We start from the raw sequence: 13,920 nt of genomic DNA, 5'->3' as shown, positions 1-13,920 counted from the left end.
AAAGGTGCCCTGCCATACAAAACCGTTTTTACTTACATTTTTTTAAATATGTTAGGTCCATATGTGTTTGTGTTAGGTTGTGAATGTGAAAATCAACTGCTACCTCCTGTGTCAGCTCTAGCCACTGAAAAGAAATAAGCGGAGAAATCAGGCCAATTACATTGTGTTGCCTGAGCTCATTACTATTCATTAGCTCGCCCAGTCAAGGATTCTGACAGCCAGGCTCTCATTGGCTAGCTGTTAGCCAATCAGATTCAAACAGCTTAGCTTGTTGAATATTAATGAGAACTGGCAGAAATCGAGCTGAGTCTTCCTGTAGGCTTTCTATACCACACTAGAGTGGCTTGAAACAAGGTAACCAAGGCATTTTTTCCACAGAAAATGTTAGAGTCCATGGTAGAACTTCAGACATTATCACAAAGTTATGAAATACGTGTGGCAGGGCACCTTTAAAAAAACTTGCCAAAAAAAGGGTGTAAACTCAGTCTCACCTTACCCTGGATGCTCATGCGTCTCTCCTCCGGAAGAAAAAAGCACCAAAAGCCTAAAAACCTTCAAAACAGTCAAAAAAGGTGAAAAAAAATACATGTTACATTTGACTTGGTGAAACCTGTAGAAACCCAGTCTATGTCCCAACAGGTGCTGATCCCCATTTCTTTGTACGTGTCCATTGAGATTGTGAAACTGGGCCAGATCTACTTCATCCACAATGACTTGGCCCTGTACAACAAGCAGCTGGACTCCAGGATTCAGTGTCGGGCCCTCAACATCACCGAGGACCTGGGTCAGATCCAGTACCTGTTCTCTGATAAGACGGGAACTCTGACAGAGAACAAGATGGTGTTCCGCCGCTGCAGTATCTATGGCGTGGAATACCCTCATGAGGAAAACGGTAAGAACTGATAACTTGCTAGAATGTATTTTGCTAAATTGACCGGACGCTCTCGCTGTTTTAACACCCCGCGGCTTCGCGTGAAAATAGACCTGGCGCGTATCTTTAGCAGAGTGGCGAGCACGCTTCTGGGACGCACCGTGGCTAGGGCTGCACGATATTAGGAAAATATCCTAAGATTATTTTGACTGATATTGCGATTGCGATATGATTCACGATATTGGAGAGAATGATCATTTTTGTATCATTATTCTCATTTTCATTGAAAAATATAAAACAATTATTATAGTGTGATTTTTTTTTTTTTTTTTTTTTTGCGAGCAGTACCAAACAAAGATTTTTTCTTTAGTCTGTAGGATAGGATTTGTAGGCCCAGGACATCTCTGCTGCCCCACAATACTTCATTCAGAATGGTTTGACACATATTTTGCCTTTAACAAATACTGCACCCCCCTGCGTTTTGGATATTGCTCTAGTCCATATTGCGATTTCGATAAAATTGCGATTAATTGTGCAGCCCTAGCCATGGCGCGGCTTGTGGAATACCAAGCCTTGACTTGAATGGCCGTGGTCGCACGCGGGGGGGGGGGGCGCTGTGCCTCTCGCAGCGCGACACGCCCGGTGGAAACCTCTGTTAAAGTATGTGTATATTACAGACATATTTTTACAGTAGTGAGGAATTACCTAATTAAAGCAGAGGTCCAGCGGGAACAATGGGAGGTTTTGGAGTATAGGCATATTTTAATGGATTATTATCGGCTTAAAGGGCCGTTCGCCCCAAAATCATAAAATACATACTTTTCATCGTACCTGTAGTCCGATTTATCAATCTAGATTGTTTTGGTGTACGTTGTCCAGTGTTGGAGATATCGGCCGAGGTCTTTGTTTAACGTTCAGTATTTTGAATCAAGAAACTGGTGAAAAATAGGATTTCAACATGCCAGATAGCCATCATTTAATGAGCATTTATGCAGATCCAATGTTCATCCAATGTTAAAGGACTTGTATCGGGATCACGACATCTCTAGTAAGTCACTTTTCCACTGTAACACAAAACAGGCTTTTTTTTTTTTTACAAAAACGTTCTATATCAGAACTACGAAAAAAGAACGTTGAAAAAAGTGACAACTGTTGGAAAAGCTAAAAACGCAGAAAAAAAAAATCAACAAAAAAAAACATCGGAAAAAGTGACAAAAAAAAACATGTTAAAAAAATTGACAAAAACATAATTAAAAAAACGGCAAAAAATTTGAATAAAAACGTCAAGAAAAGTGTCGAAAAAGAACAACCAAATGTTGAAATTTCGACCCAGAAAAACTCAAAGTTGCGTGGTCGACGGGAAGACAACACAAGGGTTAAGAAAACAAGTGTTTAGTGTAGTGTGTAAATGCTCTGTGTTTGCGTTGCTCTGTGTCAGCTCGGAGGCTGGAGGTGTACGAGGCGGAGAAGAGCGAGGAGGCGGGCCGCTCTGTAACTCTGAAGTCGGGCTGCAGCGGCAAATCCCTGAGCTGTCGCTCTCTCAGCTGCCAACGCAGCTCCGTGTCCCTGCACACACTCGCTGCTGAGACAGATGAGGAGGAGGAGGAGGAGGAGGAGGAACTGTCCAATCCCATCCACCCAAGGACCAACGCTTTCTGCAGCCGTGTGGTCAGACACACACACACACACACACACACACACACACACACACACACACACAAACAAACACACCATAGATCTATTATTTGTGTACTCACATCCAAAATTGAGAATCTGTTACAACTAATGCAGCTTTTCACACTGTTTTCAAATGGACAATATACACTGATTGCCCAGAATGTATTTATTGAAAAGAAGTACTATGGATGCATCTATTTTTTTATTGAATATTAAAAACAACCGGTCAAACTCACAAGATTAACAAGACAAAAAAATATATATGAAACTCAAAAAAATAAATTTTGCAGCACTAACATTTTGTTGAGAAATTGTCTCCTTCTCCTCTCATTCTCTTACATGCCTATAAATCTATTTTATCGCAGCTTTTTTCGATTTGAAAATTGCATTTGTATCTCTAGCCGTGTCGGGTAATGTCGTGCTGCCTCTGTGTGACTGTGTGTCCAGGCGAAGGAGGTGGTACCTGACCCCGAGCTGGTGAGGAAGTTGAACTGGTTCTGCTGTCCGGAGCTGGCTCTGAGCGACGGCTCCTCTGGGACTCCGTCCAGCCTGGAGCTCACCTACATCACCGACTTCTTCCTGGCTCTGGCCATCTGTAACAGCGTGGTGGTGTCCTCGCCCAGCCAGCCCCGCCACGTGGTGAGTCCAGGACATCTGCCCAGACAATATTATCACATCTACCATCAAGATTCTACTCGTGCTTGTACGAGTTTTCAGTTTACCTAGTTTGTAGAGCCCGACCGATAAAGGATTTTTAAGGCCGATATCGTTACAAATATTTGATATTCCGATATATCGGCTGATATATACTGTGTGTGTGTATATATATATATATATATATATATATATATACTGTATATATATTTTTAAATCAAGAAACGCATAACAAAACATTCACTGTGACACTGTTAGCTGATTATGAGGATCAGTTATTTTAAACTGTGTTTGGCTTATATATTTTCACACTCTAACGTCACAGAAGGGTGTATATATATATATATATATATATATATATTTTTTTTTTTTTTTTCATTTATTTATTTGATTGGGACAGTGCATGTTAATGAACAAACATGGAATACATGCATGTAAACATGCCAGATTGTAGCCAAGGGCTAATTTTCATCCGTAGTCCCACGGGCTAAGATCACACAGGTCACAAAACATTGCATAATAAAATTTACATCTACAGTAAGTACATCGTTTATCAACAAATTAACAAAAGCCCTATATTCAGTATTCACATAAGACTTAAAAATTCATTCAACTTCAAATATCCATATACACATTACACATATATGTATGTCAACGTTCAGTGACGATACGGTTTCAAAACATTACATTTTTTTTTCAAATGCTAAAAAATTGAATAAAATGCCCAAAGTTCAAAGAAAGTAGAGATCCGATCTTTTGTTGTACTTGCAAAGCGCGTTGTATGGAATCATCCATGTTATTTTTGGGTAATTAAAATTAGGTAGTTAAAAAGAAACCCATATTTCTGATATATATTTTTGAAAACGGGTCAAATTTGACCCGAAGACAACACAAGGGTTAAATTAAACTCTCATGATCCTAGTATCCTGAGGTTAGAAGCTCCTCCTGAGCCTGTCGGCGCCGGCCTGGTGTATCCGGTTCCTTCTTTCCGACCTCAACAGGGAGAAAAGGCTGTTACCCGGGTGGTTTGGACCTTTAATGATTCTCATAGCTTTTTTTCTAGCAGCTCCTGGTGTAAATATCCTTTAGGCAGGGAAGGGCACCGTCTCTTCTATGTACAGCCGAACGAACCACTCTCTGCAGGGCCTTGCGGTCCTGTTGGATGCTGTTTATGTACCAGGCCTGTTTTGTATAGTGTCGCCAAAGGGTAGGTGTGGATGGAAAAGGAAAATGAAACTAAAGACAACACAAATCCACGCAAAACCAGCACATCATTGAAATGAAAAACAATGGCTTACTGAGCATTTCGGTTTAGAAGTTCTCTTACAAAATCTGATCCAATGTTGTCTTTTGTTTCTTCTCTTCCCTGCAGGTGCCTGAAGCACGAACGCCTCTCAAGTCCCTGGAGGATTTCAAGCTGATGTTCCAGCGCTTGAGCTTCTCTCCGTTCACAGCCCTCTCCACGCTGTCCCCTCCCCAGATGAAAGGCAGCCCTGTCAGCTTCACCCGGAGGCTGTTCGCCCGGGGGAAGGCCGGCTCCTTCACACCCACTAACAGCACTACAGACGGGTCAGACCCGGGCCAAGAAAGCAACCTGGAGCCCCCCGACCCGAGGCGTAAACTGGACTTGTCCTCCCGAGCTGAAGGAGGCGATGCCGGACGGACGGAGCACAGGGACACAGAGGCTGAGGATGCAAAGACAAACCCAGACGGGGCCAGGCAGGATGCGGAGGGTGATCCGATTAGAGAAGTGGACCGCGAGAGCGACACTAACGAGGAACTGCTGTACGAGGCGGAGAGTCCAGACGAGGCGGCTCTGGTCCACGCCGCCCAGGCGTACCGCTGCACCCTGCGGGGACGCTCGGCAGAGGGCCTGCTGGTAGATCTGCCGGGAATCGGCTCTCTGGCGGTCCAGCTGCTCCACATCCTGCCCTTTGACTCCAACAGGAAGAAGATGTCAGTGGTGGTGCGCCACCCGCTCACGGGACACGTGGTGGTTTACACCAAGGGAGCCGACTCTGTCATCATGGACCTGGCTGAGACGCCCAAAGGTAACTGTGGAAGAAAACGTTCTCTCAGGTCCAATAAAAGTGGCTGGTTCAGATGAATTGTATTCACTGTGCAGTGGAGACAGAAGCTCACAAGAAGCTGTGGGGGGGGTGGGGGGCTTGTACAAGGTTACAGGAAGCAACAGAACAACAAAAGCTGACAAGACTTTCGCTCACACAACTATCTGAGCAGATTTGCATAGACCAAATACCGTCTGCTGAAACTACTGAAAAACGGTCCTTTTGTTTAAACTTTGGTGTGAACGCGGCTGGAGCCGGCTCGGGCTCTAAACAAAAGCTCTCACTCAAAGTGAAATGCTTTGGTTTTTAACACTGAGTCAGACAAAAGGCAGACAGACTTAATTAACACAGGAGACACTAAAAGTTTGTTGATCAGAGAAAATAACAGGAAATTAATCAGTCAACAGGAAAGAGGATTTCAGGATAAAATGAGACTACGGGCCCTATTTTAACGATCTAAGCGCACGGCGTGAAGCGCATGGCGCAGCTGCATTTAGGGCGTGTCCAAATCCACTTTTGCTAGTTTGAAGGCGGAAAAAAGGGTCCGTGCACCGGGCGCATGGTTCAAAAGGGTTGTACTTAGTGTCTTCATTAATTTATAGGTGTGTTTTGGGCGTAACATGCAATCAACCAATCAGAGATCATCTCCCATTCCCTTTAAAAGCCAGGCGCGTTTGGACCTTGGAGCATTGCTATTATGATGGAGGATTTGCACCGTAATATTTTTATTTGTAATCTTCTGCGTGTGTGTGTGTGTGTGTGTGTGTGTGTGTGTGTGTGTGTGTGTGTGTGTGTAACAAGCATAGTGTGTGCGCGCTGTGCATAAGCCTAGGCACATTTTACAAATTTGCTGTTAAAATAACCATGAAATGCTGCGTTATTGACTTTAGACCAGGTTTTTGTTGGTCAATGGCGCGATCGCTTCCCACTGCCTCAAGATAGCAATACGCCCAGAATGCACCTGAACACATCTCCCTGTAAGACCAGCACGCCCATGGGCGCAAAGGTGGGCGCAGGAGCATTTGCTATTTAAACGACGTGGGCGCTGGACAAGAAACTGACAACTGCGTCGGTCTTAAACTAGTAAGGACACTTGCGTCGGGCTTTGCGCCGCGCTGCGCCGGGTGCAAGATAGAGCCCTATAACGGTTAGGTAATTCATTTTCTTCTACATAACTTACAGAAGGAGCCTACTGTAGACGAAGAGTTAGGGAATATGGCCTAGGCATGGGCCCGTTACCGGTTTCAAGGTATACCGCGGTTCGAAAAAGTCACAGTTTCAAGATTTTCCGTCATACTCTTTCTGCGGTATGAGCTGTTGTTTATGAGTGGTCAAGGACAGAGAGTGCAGTTTAAAAATCTCTCTCCCTGCCAGTGTGCAGTGTGTTTCAAAATAAAATACATTGTGTTAAATGTGTTTTTTTTTTACCCAGACATTTTAAAATAATACATTTTAAAGCTGTAATTGCAATAGAGTGAAAGCGTGATATTTTTGCTGATGGTTATCATACCGTCAGTATCCGGGACCGGCCCATGCCTAATACTGAAGGAATGGGTCTTTGCCTGACTGATTTAAAGACAAATAATAATACTAATGTTAACAGCAATATCGTTGTGTTGTGTTCAGGTGCAGAGCAGGCTCAGGAGATCTACAGTCACATCAGAGAACAAACCCAAATTCATTTAGACGGCTATGCCAGAGAAGGCCTCCGCACACTCTGCATCGCTAAAAAGGTAATGCTTCGGGAAGGTGAAACAAAATAGCTTTGTACGCACATTATCACACAATTTTTTTAATAGGAGGGGTGTCACAATTTCGAATTTCAAAATCTATCAAAATGAGCTTTCCAAATCAAAAGCAGGATCAGCGATTCCCCCAGTATTTCATTCTCTCTCCAACCCCAGCCTATTTGTGCACAAAACTAACGGACACAGCATAGCTTACCGGCTGGTAGCATGCAGCTAAAGACACAGGGTAACGCTAGCTTACTGGTAGCCTGCAGCAGCTCTTTTCCAGACACCATGGCCACTGCCGGAGTCAGAGACAACGGAGCGATAACGGAGAGATAACAGAACTGGAAAATCCTACTGCTTCCCTGTGAGTGAGTTATGTAAACCTGTTTACCTGTAAACGAAGGTAAAGCATGGGGACTTCAATGGAACTCTGGGGTGCATTCAATTACACCTAATAAACTCTGAGAAACTCCAATTATTTTTTTTTGACCATGTGGCCTTAGCAATAAAAAAGCCATTCTTTAATGTCGCCGGCTGTCTTTTTGTGCTATTCTTTTTTTAAGTGTCGGTTCAGGCAACGTTTAGGGACCGGCACCGTTTTAAAAGTATTGTTTTAGCACCGGTAGCGTAAAAAACCCAATCAATACCCCACCTTAACAGTAAGACAACGAGTGTGTGTGTGTGTGTGTGTGTGTGTGTGTGTGTGTGTGTGTGTGTGTGTGTGTGTGTGTGTGTGTGTGTGTGTGTGTGTGTGTGACTCCAGCGACTGTGTGTGTTCCGAGCAGGTTGTGGGAGAGGAGGAGTACGAGGCGTGGCTGAAGGGACAGCTGCTGGCGGAGAGCAGCATCGAGAACCGAGAGGAGCTGCTGCTGGAGTCCGCTCAGAGACTGGAGACCAACCTCACGCTGCTGGGTAGGAGCGCCGCTCACACACGGACCACCTGTGTATCAGAGCTGGGAGCACAACGTACTTACAGTTACTGTAGGGCTGGGAGATAATTAAGGCTGGGCGACATCATGATATTCTTGACCAAATACCTCGATATCGAGGCGATATTCTAGGGTTGACAATGGGTGCTTTAACAAAATATCTTCACACTTAGATTTTAGATAAATAATCATCAGTGATGTGGACATAATGTCTAAGTGGGGAAAAGGCAAATAATAGAACAGCTAGAACAGTCTGGTAAGTTCAGAAAAGTACATCACTTTACTGTAATGCAGCCTTTAAAACCAGGAAAAGACAACACTTTTGTCATATCATGATATTACGATCTTAGACGATATCCAAAATCTTAGGCGATTTCGAGTCTCATCACGATATCGATATAATATTGATATATTGCCCAGCCCTAGCGATAATGGAGAAAACCAAATATCACCATATTCTTGACCAAATACCTTGATTGCGATATGGCGACGATATTACAGGGGTGACAATTGGTGCTTTATCTAAATGTTATTTACACAAAGAGATTTTTGATAAATAATCATGAGAAATGTCCATTTAATGACTAAGTGGTAAGGCAAATAATAGAACAACTAGAATAGTCTGGTAAGTTGTGTGTGTGTGTGTGTCTGTCTGTCTGTCTGTCTGTCTGTCTGTCTGTCTGTCTGTCTGTCTGTGTTCAGGCACCACTGGTATTGTGGACCGACTGCAGGAGGAGGTCCCAGAGACCATCGAAGCCCTTCAGAGGGCCGGGATCAAAGTCTGGATCCTCACTGGAGACAAAAAGGAGACGGCCATCAACATCGCCTACGCCTGCAGACTCCTTTGTCCCAACGACCAACTGCTGACAGCCAGCTGTGGAAGCAAGGTCAGTGGCCCGAAGGATTGTTGCACTGTTGTAGGGCTTATTTGGACAATTTGAAATGTGTATCTACGGCAGGTGTTTCTACCTTTCTACCTCTCAGCCTGTTAATCCAGATCCCTGGCGAGTGGTTATTTGGATAATTGTCATCTCCTGCCCTCCTGCTGCAATTGCTAAACATTTTTAGCCCAATTATAAGTCATGGACATGGTTGGCTTACATTGTTTTAGCAATGTAGGTTGGTTGTCTCAGTGGCTTTTCTGATACGTACAGTAGCTGTCAAAAGCTACTTACCCCAACAATTTTTTCCATGAAAAATTCATGTTGCATAGTAGTGTTAGTTTACAGCATGTGCAAATTAATTTCTCTCCTGCTGCTTCTGGTCGGTTATAATAATGACTGCCGGCATGTCTGCCCAAATGACAGTATATAAAGATGGACGACGCATCTCCATTTCCTCCCACTGAACAAAAGTGAAGCCCAAAATCAATCGCAATCTAACCAGAAGTGTTTACGACAGCTGCCACGATCTTCAGGCCCAGCTGCTTAACTGATAAAACACAATCATTTTATGCTTTGCATAATTATTGTGACAAATGCAATCACGTAAATGCACTGTGACTCTACAAATCAGTACTTACGGATTTCTTTCGCGCATCAGGATGCGTGTGCAGTTCTACTTGAGGAGCTCAAAGTGGAAGTGCAGCGCGGTGAAGCCAGTTTGACTGAGCCGACCGCAGCAGGGAATCATGGGGAGTCGTCCTCGGGCGGCATGGCAGGCTTCGTTCTGGTTATAGACGGACGGACGCTGGAATGGGCCCTGCAGGAAGAGCTAAAGAGCCACTTCCTGGAGCTGAGCCAAGGGTGCAAGGCAGTCATCTGCTGCAGGTCCACTCCGCTGCAGAAGAGCCAGGTGGTCCGGCTGGTCCGGGACCAGCTGGGCGTCATGACCCTGGCCGTGGGTAAGGACTCCGCCTGTAGGACGTGTTCCTTGTTCCAGGGTTTCCTCAGGGTATTAACCCTTGTGTTGTTTTCAGGTCAAATTTGACCCGTTGTCTAAATGTCTATATCAGAAATATGGGTTTCTTTTTAACTACCTAATTTGAATTACCCACAAAAATAACACCGATGATTTCATACAACAATTACAACAAAAGATCGGATCTCTACTTTCATTGAATGTTGGGTGTTTTGTTCAATTTTTTAGCAATGTGAAATGTTTTGAAACAGTATCCCGATTGAACGTTGACCCTTCTGTGATTATCCTCCCTTTAATGTTAGTCTAAATAATTCATAATTTCTGCTTTTTTAACTCAAGAATTGGGTATAATTTCCTATAAATTAGGTTTTTAATTGACCATGAATTCCAAAAATAAGTGTAAAACTGAGTTGGCGTTGGTGGTGTTTATACACGGTAGTGAAAAGAAGCGTTAAACGTCAAAAAAGCGCCAAAAAACATTGAATAAAGTGCCAAAAGTGTTGAAAAAAAGAGACTAAAACGTCAGAAAGTGTTGATTTTCAGTTTTGACCGGGAGGACGATGCATGGTCGAATGGAAGAAAACACAAAAGAAGTCTAAAATTTCAAAATCAAAGTTTTAGGCCTTAAAAAGTGTTACATTTGCAAAGGTATTGTGTTCTAGATCTTAAATCATTTTAAACACGCACCAATTGTTAACCCTACAATGTCTTAACAATACTTCTAATACTCATTGCAATGTTTTTTTTTATTCTTCTGTAGCGTTGTAGTTCTATCTTTCACTATTCCAAATATAATTCTCTGTGTATGTACAGATCAATATTACTCGGGTGTCGATTTCATTCAATTTTAATCATTTCATTTACTTTGCAAGTACTTTTGTGACTCTGCATTTCGTGAAATAGGTCTTAAATTTCATTCATAAAGGTCTTAAAAGTCTTAAATTTGACTTGTTGAAACCCGCAGGAACCTGGTTCAGAATCCAAAATGGAATTTGCCTTGGCGATAGTTGCATACATACACAAACAAATATATTCAACATTAATAAGAATAAACAATTAATACAGAGACAGAAACATATTTTTACAAAATAGCTGAATGTTAATGAATAATTCGTCTTTTCATCATTTATTCCCGCTAACGTGTGATCTCTTTTAATGTCCTAAAACTAAACTTGGATCTCATAGAATACAAATTGAATCGGCGCCCGTGAATTTTGAAAGAATCGAATGGGGACAAATGCATATCCTCCCAGCCCTATAAAATACTTACCAAGCATATCACATAGTCTTCTAATATGTGATATGCTTTGTAGATACCTGAACATGAAGGACAGTGAAATGGAAGCTTGTGTTCATTTAGGTGATGGAGCCAATGATGTGAGCATGATTCAGGTGGCTGACGTGGGCATCGGGATATCTGGTCAGGAGGGCATGCAGGTAACCACCGCTAGATTCCCCCTGACACAACACCTGCAAATCACACAGGTCTTTAAAAATGACATATAGTTTTGGTTATAGGCCTATTGTACTGATTTTGGTTGAATGCGATTGAACTCCAAGCTCTCCCAATGTTTTTACTGTTTTTGCTCTTGTCTTGATTAGGGTTGGGTACCGAAACCCGGTTCTACTATGGAACCGGTTCCTACGCAACCGGTAGGAATCGGACCGGATTAGAACGCAAATTTCGGTTCCTCATTTCGGTTCCGCTTAATGTGTCGACTGAAATATTTTCCCTCTGTTTCTCCGAAACGGACATAAAAATATCACACTCTCTTTCTTATTATATATTTAAGTACTTTAAAACGTTAATATATTAAAAAAATTTTATTCCATAAAAGAGCCTTTCTTTGATGTAATTTTTCTGTTTTTCAAGAATCGGTTTAGGAATCGGAATCGTTTTAAAGGTGCTCTGCCACACAAAACCGTTTTTACTTGCATTTTTTGAAATATGTTAGGTCCATATGTGTTTGTGTTATGTCGTGAATGTGAAAATGAACTGCTACCTCCTCTGTCAGCAATAGCCACTGAAAAGAAATAAGCAGAGAAATCAGGCCAATTACAAAAGCTGGTCAGTCTGACATTGTATTGCCTGAGCTCATTACTATTCATGAGCTCGCCCAGTTGCGCTGGGCAGAGTGATAGAGAAAGATGGCTCAGGCGCTGGGTAAAGGATGCTGATAGCCAGGCTCTCATTGGCTAGCTGTTAGCCAATCAGAGTCAACCAGCTTAGCTCGTTGAATATTAATGAGAAATGGCACAAATCGAGTCTTCCTGAAGGCTTTCTATGCCATGCTAGAATGGCTTGAAACAATTTAACCAAGGCATTTTTTTTCCACAAAAAGTTTTACAGAGTCCATGGTAGAACTTCAGACAAGTAATTAAATACATGTGGCAGGGCACCTTTTTTAAAAGTACTGGTTCGGCATCGGAATCGTAAAAATCCAAACAATACCCAACCCTAGTCTTGATTGTGTGAAGCCAAAGACAATTTTCAACAACGTGGACAATAAAGTTTCTAATGAACCAAATAGTACATCGCTTACTCAGTTGCCACAGTGTAGACCGTCACAAAGCAAGGACTCCTGCCTATTGTTCATGTAAACTCTCTACACTTCTCTGACCTCTAAAACTGCCAGTTGTGAGATGCAACTAAAAGTTGGAAAGAAGACATATTAGCATCAATGTGTTTATAGTAGCCAGCATCATCACAGTTTTGCCTGTCAGTAGGAACTAACAGAGGGATATAGCCCCTATTGTGTGTGAAGCACTCTGTAAGTTTCTTGCCACTGTGTGTCCTCCCCCAGGCTGTGATGTCCAGTGACTTTGCCATCTCCAGGTTTAAACACCTCAGTAAGCTGCTGCTGGTCCACGGCCACTTGTGCTACTCTCGTCTTGCAAACATGATCCTCTATTTCATCTACAAGAATGTGGTAAGAGTACTGACTAAAGTATCTGGTTAAGATGGTGGTTTTGGCTCTCACATCAGGAAGAGTTGCACAACACCCTAATAGAAACAACCCTATCTAATTCTCTAAAACAACTTACTATGGCCAAGACAAAGTCAAGTATGTTTCCTGCCACCAGACTTCTTACTCAGACGATCTCTATCTCATGACTGTACTGGTTTTGCTGGATATTTGTTCCATAAGCAAGACAAAACACTTACAGTCTAATCAATGTGATTCATATGTTTAATTATTCACTTTAATGCCTTAAAACTGATATTGTGCAGTCTGACATTTTTTCGACAAAGATTTTATTAGGCCCTACTCATACAGCATGACATGAATCTGCTGTTATTGCACAGTGGAACGTTAGATTAGAAGAAAAAAACATTTTACAACAATTAGGGTGTCACAATTTTGTTTTTAAAACCAAAATGGATCGAAATGAGCTTTCGATTTGTACTATCGTGATAAAAAAGCAGGAATCAGGGATTCCTTACTTAGTATTACTTGCTTACACACATTCAAAGAAAAAAAAGCATAGCTTACCGACTGGTAGCATGCAGCTCAAAACACAGTGACGTTAGCTTGTCCATGTTCGCTGCCGGAGTCGGAGATGACGGAGAAACAATAGAACTGAAAAATCCTCCTGCTTCCCTTGAAGTCACCGGTGTGGCAAAATTTTTGCGTGAGTGAGTTACGGAAACAGAAAAACAAAGGTAAAGCATGTGGGCTCTGACGGGACTCCATGGTGCCTTTATGTGCCCCTGTTAAACTAATGGGGCATTCAATTGCACTTCGTAAACTCTGAGAAACTCAAACTGTTGTTGCAAGGTAACCTTCTGCCATCCAGTGGCTCTTATTGTGGCATTTCCATCCCTATTAAAAATCAATGTTTAAATTGAAATAGTGGATTTGGAGAATCCTGACACCCCTAATAACATCATACACATATGTGCATCCTTAACTTAACCATGTTAACTGCAATTGGATTATTAGGAAATGCTAATTTATTATTTTATTAACAATTTTTTTATTGATTACAACTTTTAACAAGCCCCCCCCACCCCTCCCTCCCAGACCACAATAAATCTCTCTCCCAACATCTGCCGTACTACAAGAGCCAAAAAACTAAAAAGCTAACTACAGTATATCACCGTATCACATTCATGCAACAATGGC

The 13,920-nt window shown here is 42.4% G+C and overlaps 1 protein-coding gene across 2 annotated transcripts in view; it reads left to right on the top strand.

The window, feature by feature from the left end:
• Positions 1-13,920, top strand: part of atp10d (ATPase phospholipid transporting 10D) — a 58,826-nt gene that overhangs the window by 32,401 nt on the left and 12,505 nt on the right. For both annotated transcript variants that reach the window (XM_039785711.1, XM_039785712.1), the window contains 10 exons: positions 640-892; positions 2,310-2,539; positions 2,996-3,187; positions 4,575-5,253; positions 6,898-7,004; positions 7,790-7,916; positions 8,636-8,820; positions 9,476-9,776; positions 11,154-11,230; positions 12,598-12,723. In XM_039785711.1, coding sequence (XP_039641645.1) covers positions 640-892; positions 2,310-2,539; positions 2,996-3,187; positions 4,575-5,253; positions 6,898-7,004; positions 7,790-7,916; positions 8,636-8,820; positions 9,476-9,776; positions 11,154-11,230; positions 12,598-12,723 — 2,277 coding nt within the window. The remainder of the gene's footprint in view (positions 1-639; positions 893-2,309; positions 2,540-2,995; positions 3,188-4,574; positions 5,254-6,897; positions 7,005-7,789; positions 7,917-8,635; positions 8,821-9,475; positions 9,777-11,153; positions 11,231-12,597; positions 12,724-13,920) is intronic.

The sequence above is a fragment of the Perca fluviatilis genome, chromosome 20, assembly GCF_010015445.1.
Source record: "Perca fluviatilis chromosome 20, GENO_Pfluv_1.0, whole genome shotgun sequence".
Classification (NCBI taxonomy): Eukaryota; Metazoa; Chordata; class Actinopteri; order Perciformes; family Percidae; genus Perca; species Perca fluviatilis.
The sequence above is the reverse complement of the archived record's forward strand: the minus strand, read 5'-3'. Positions and strand labels throughout refer to the sequence as shown.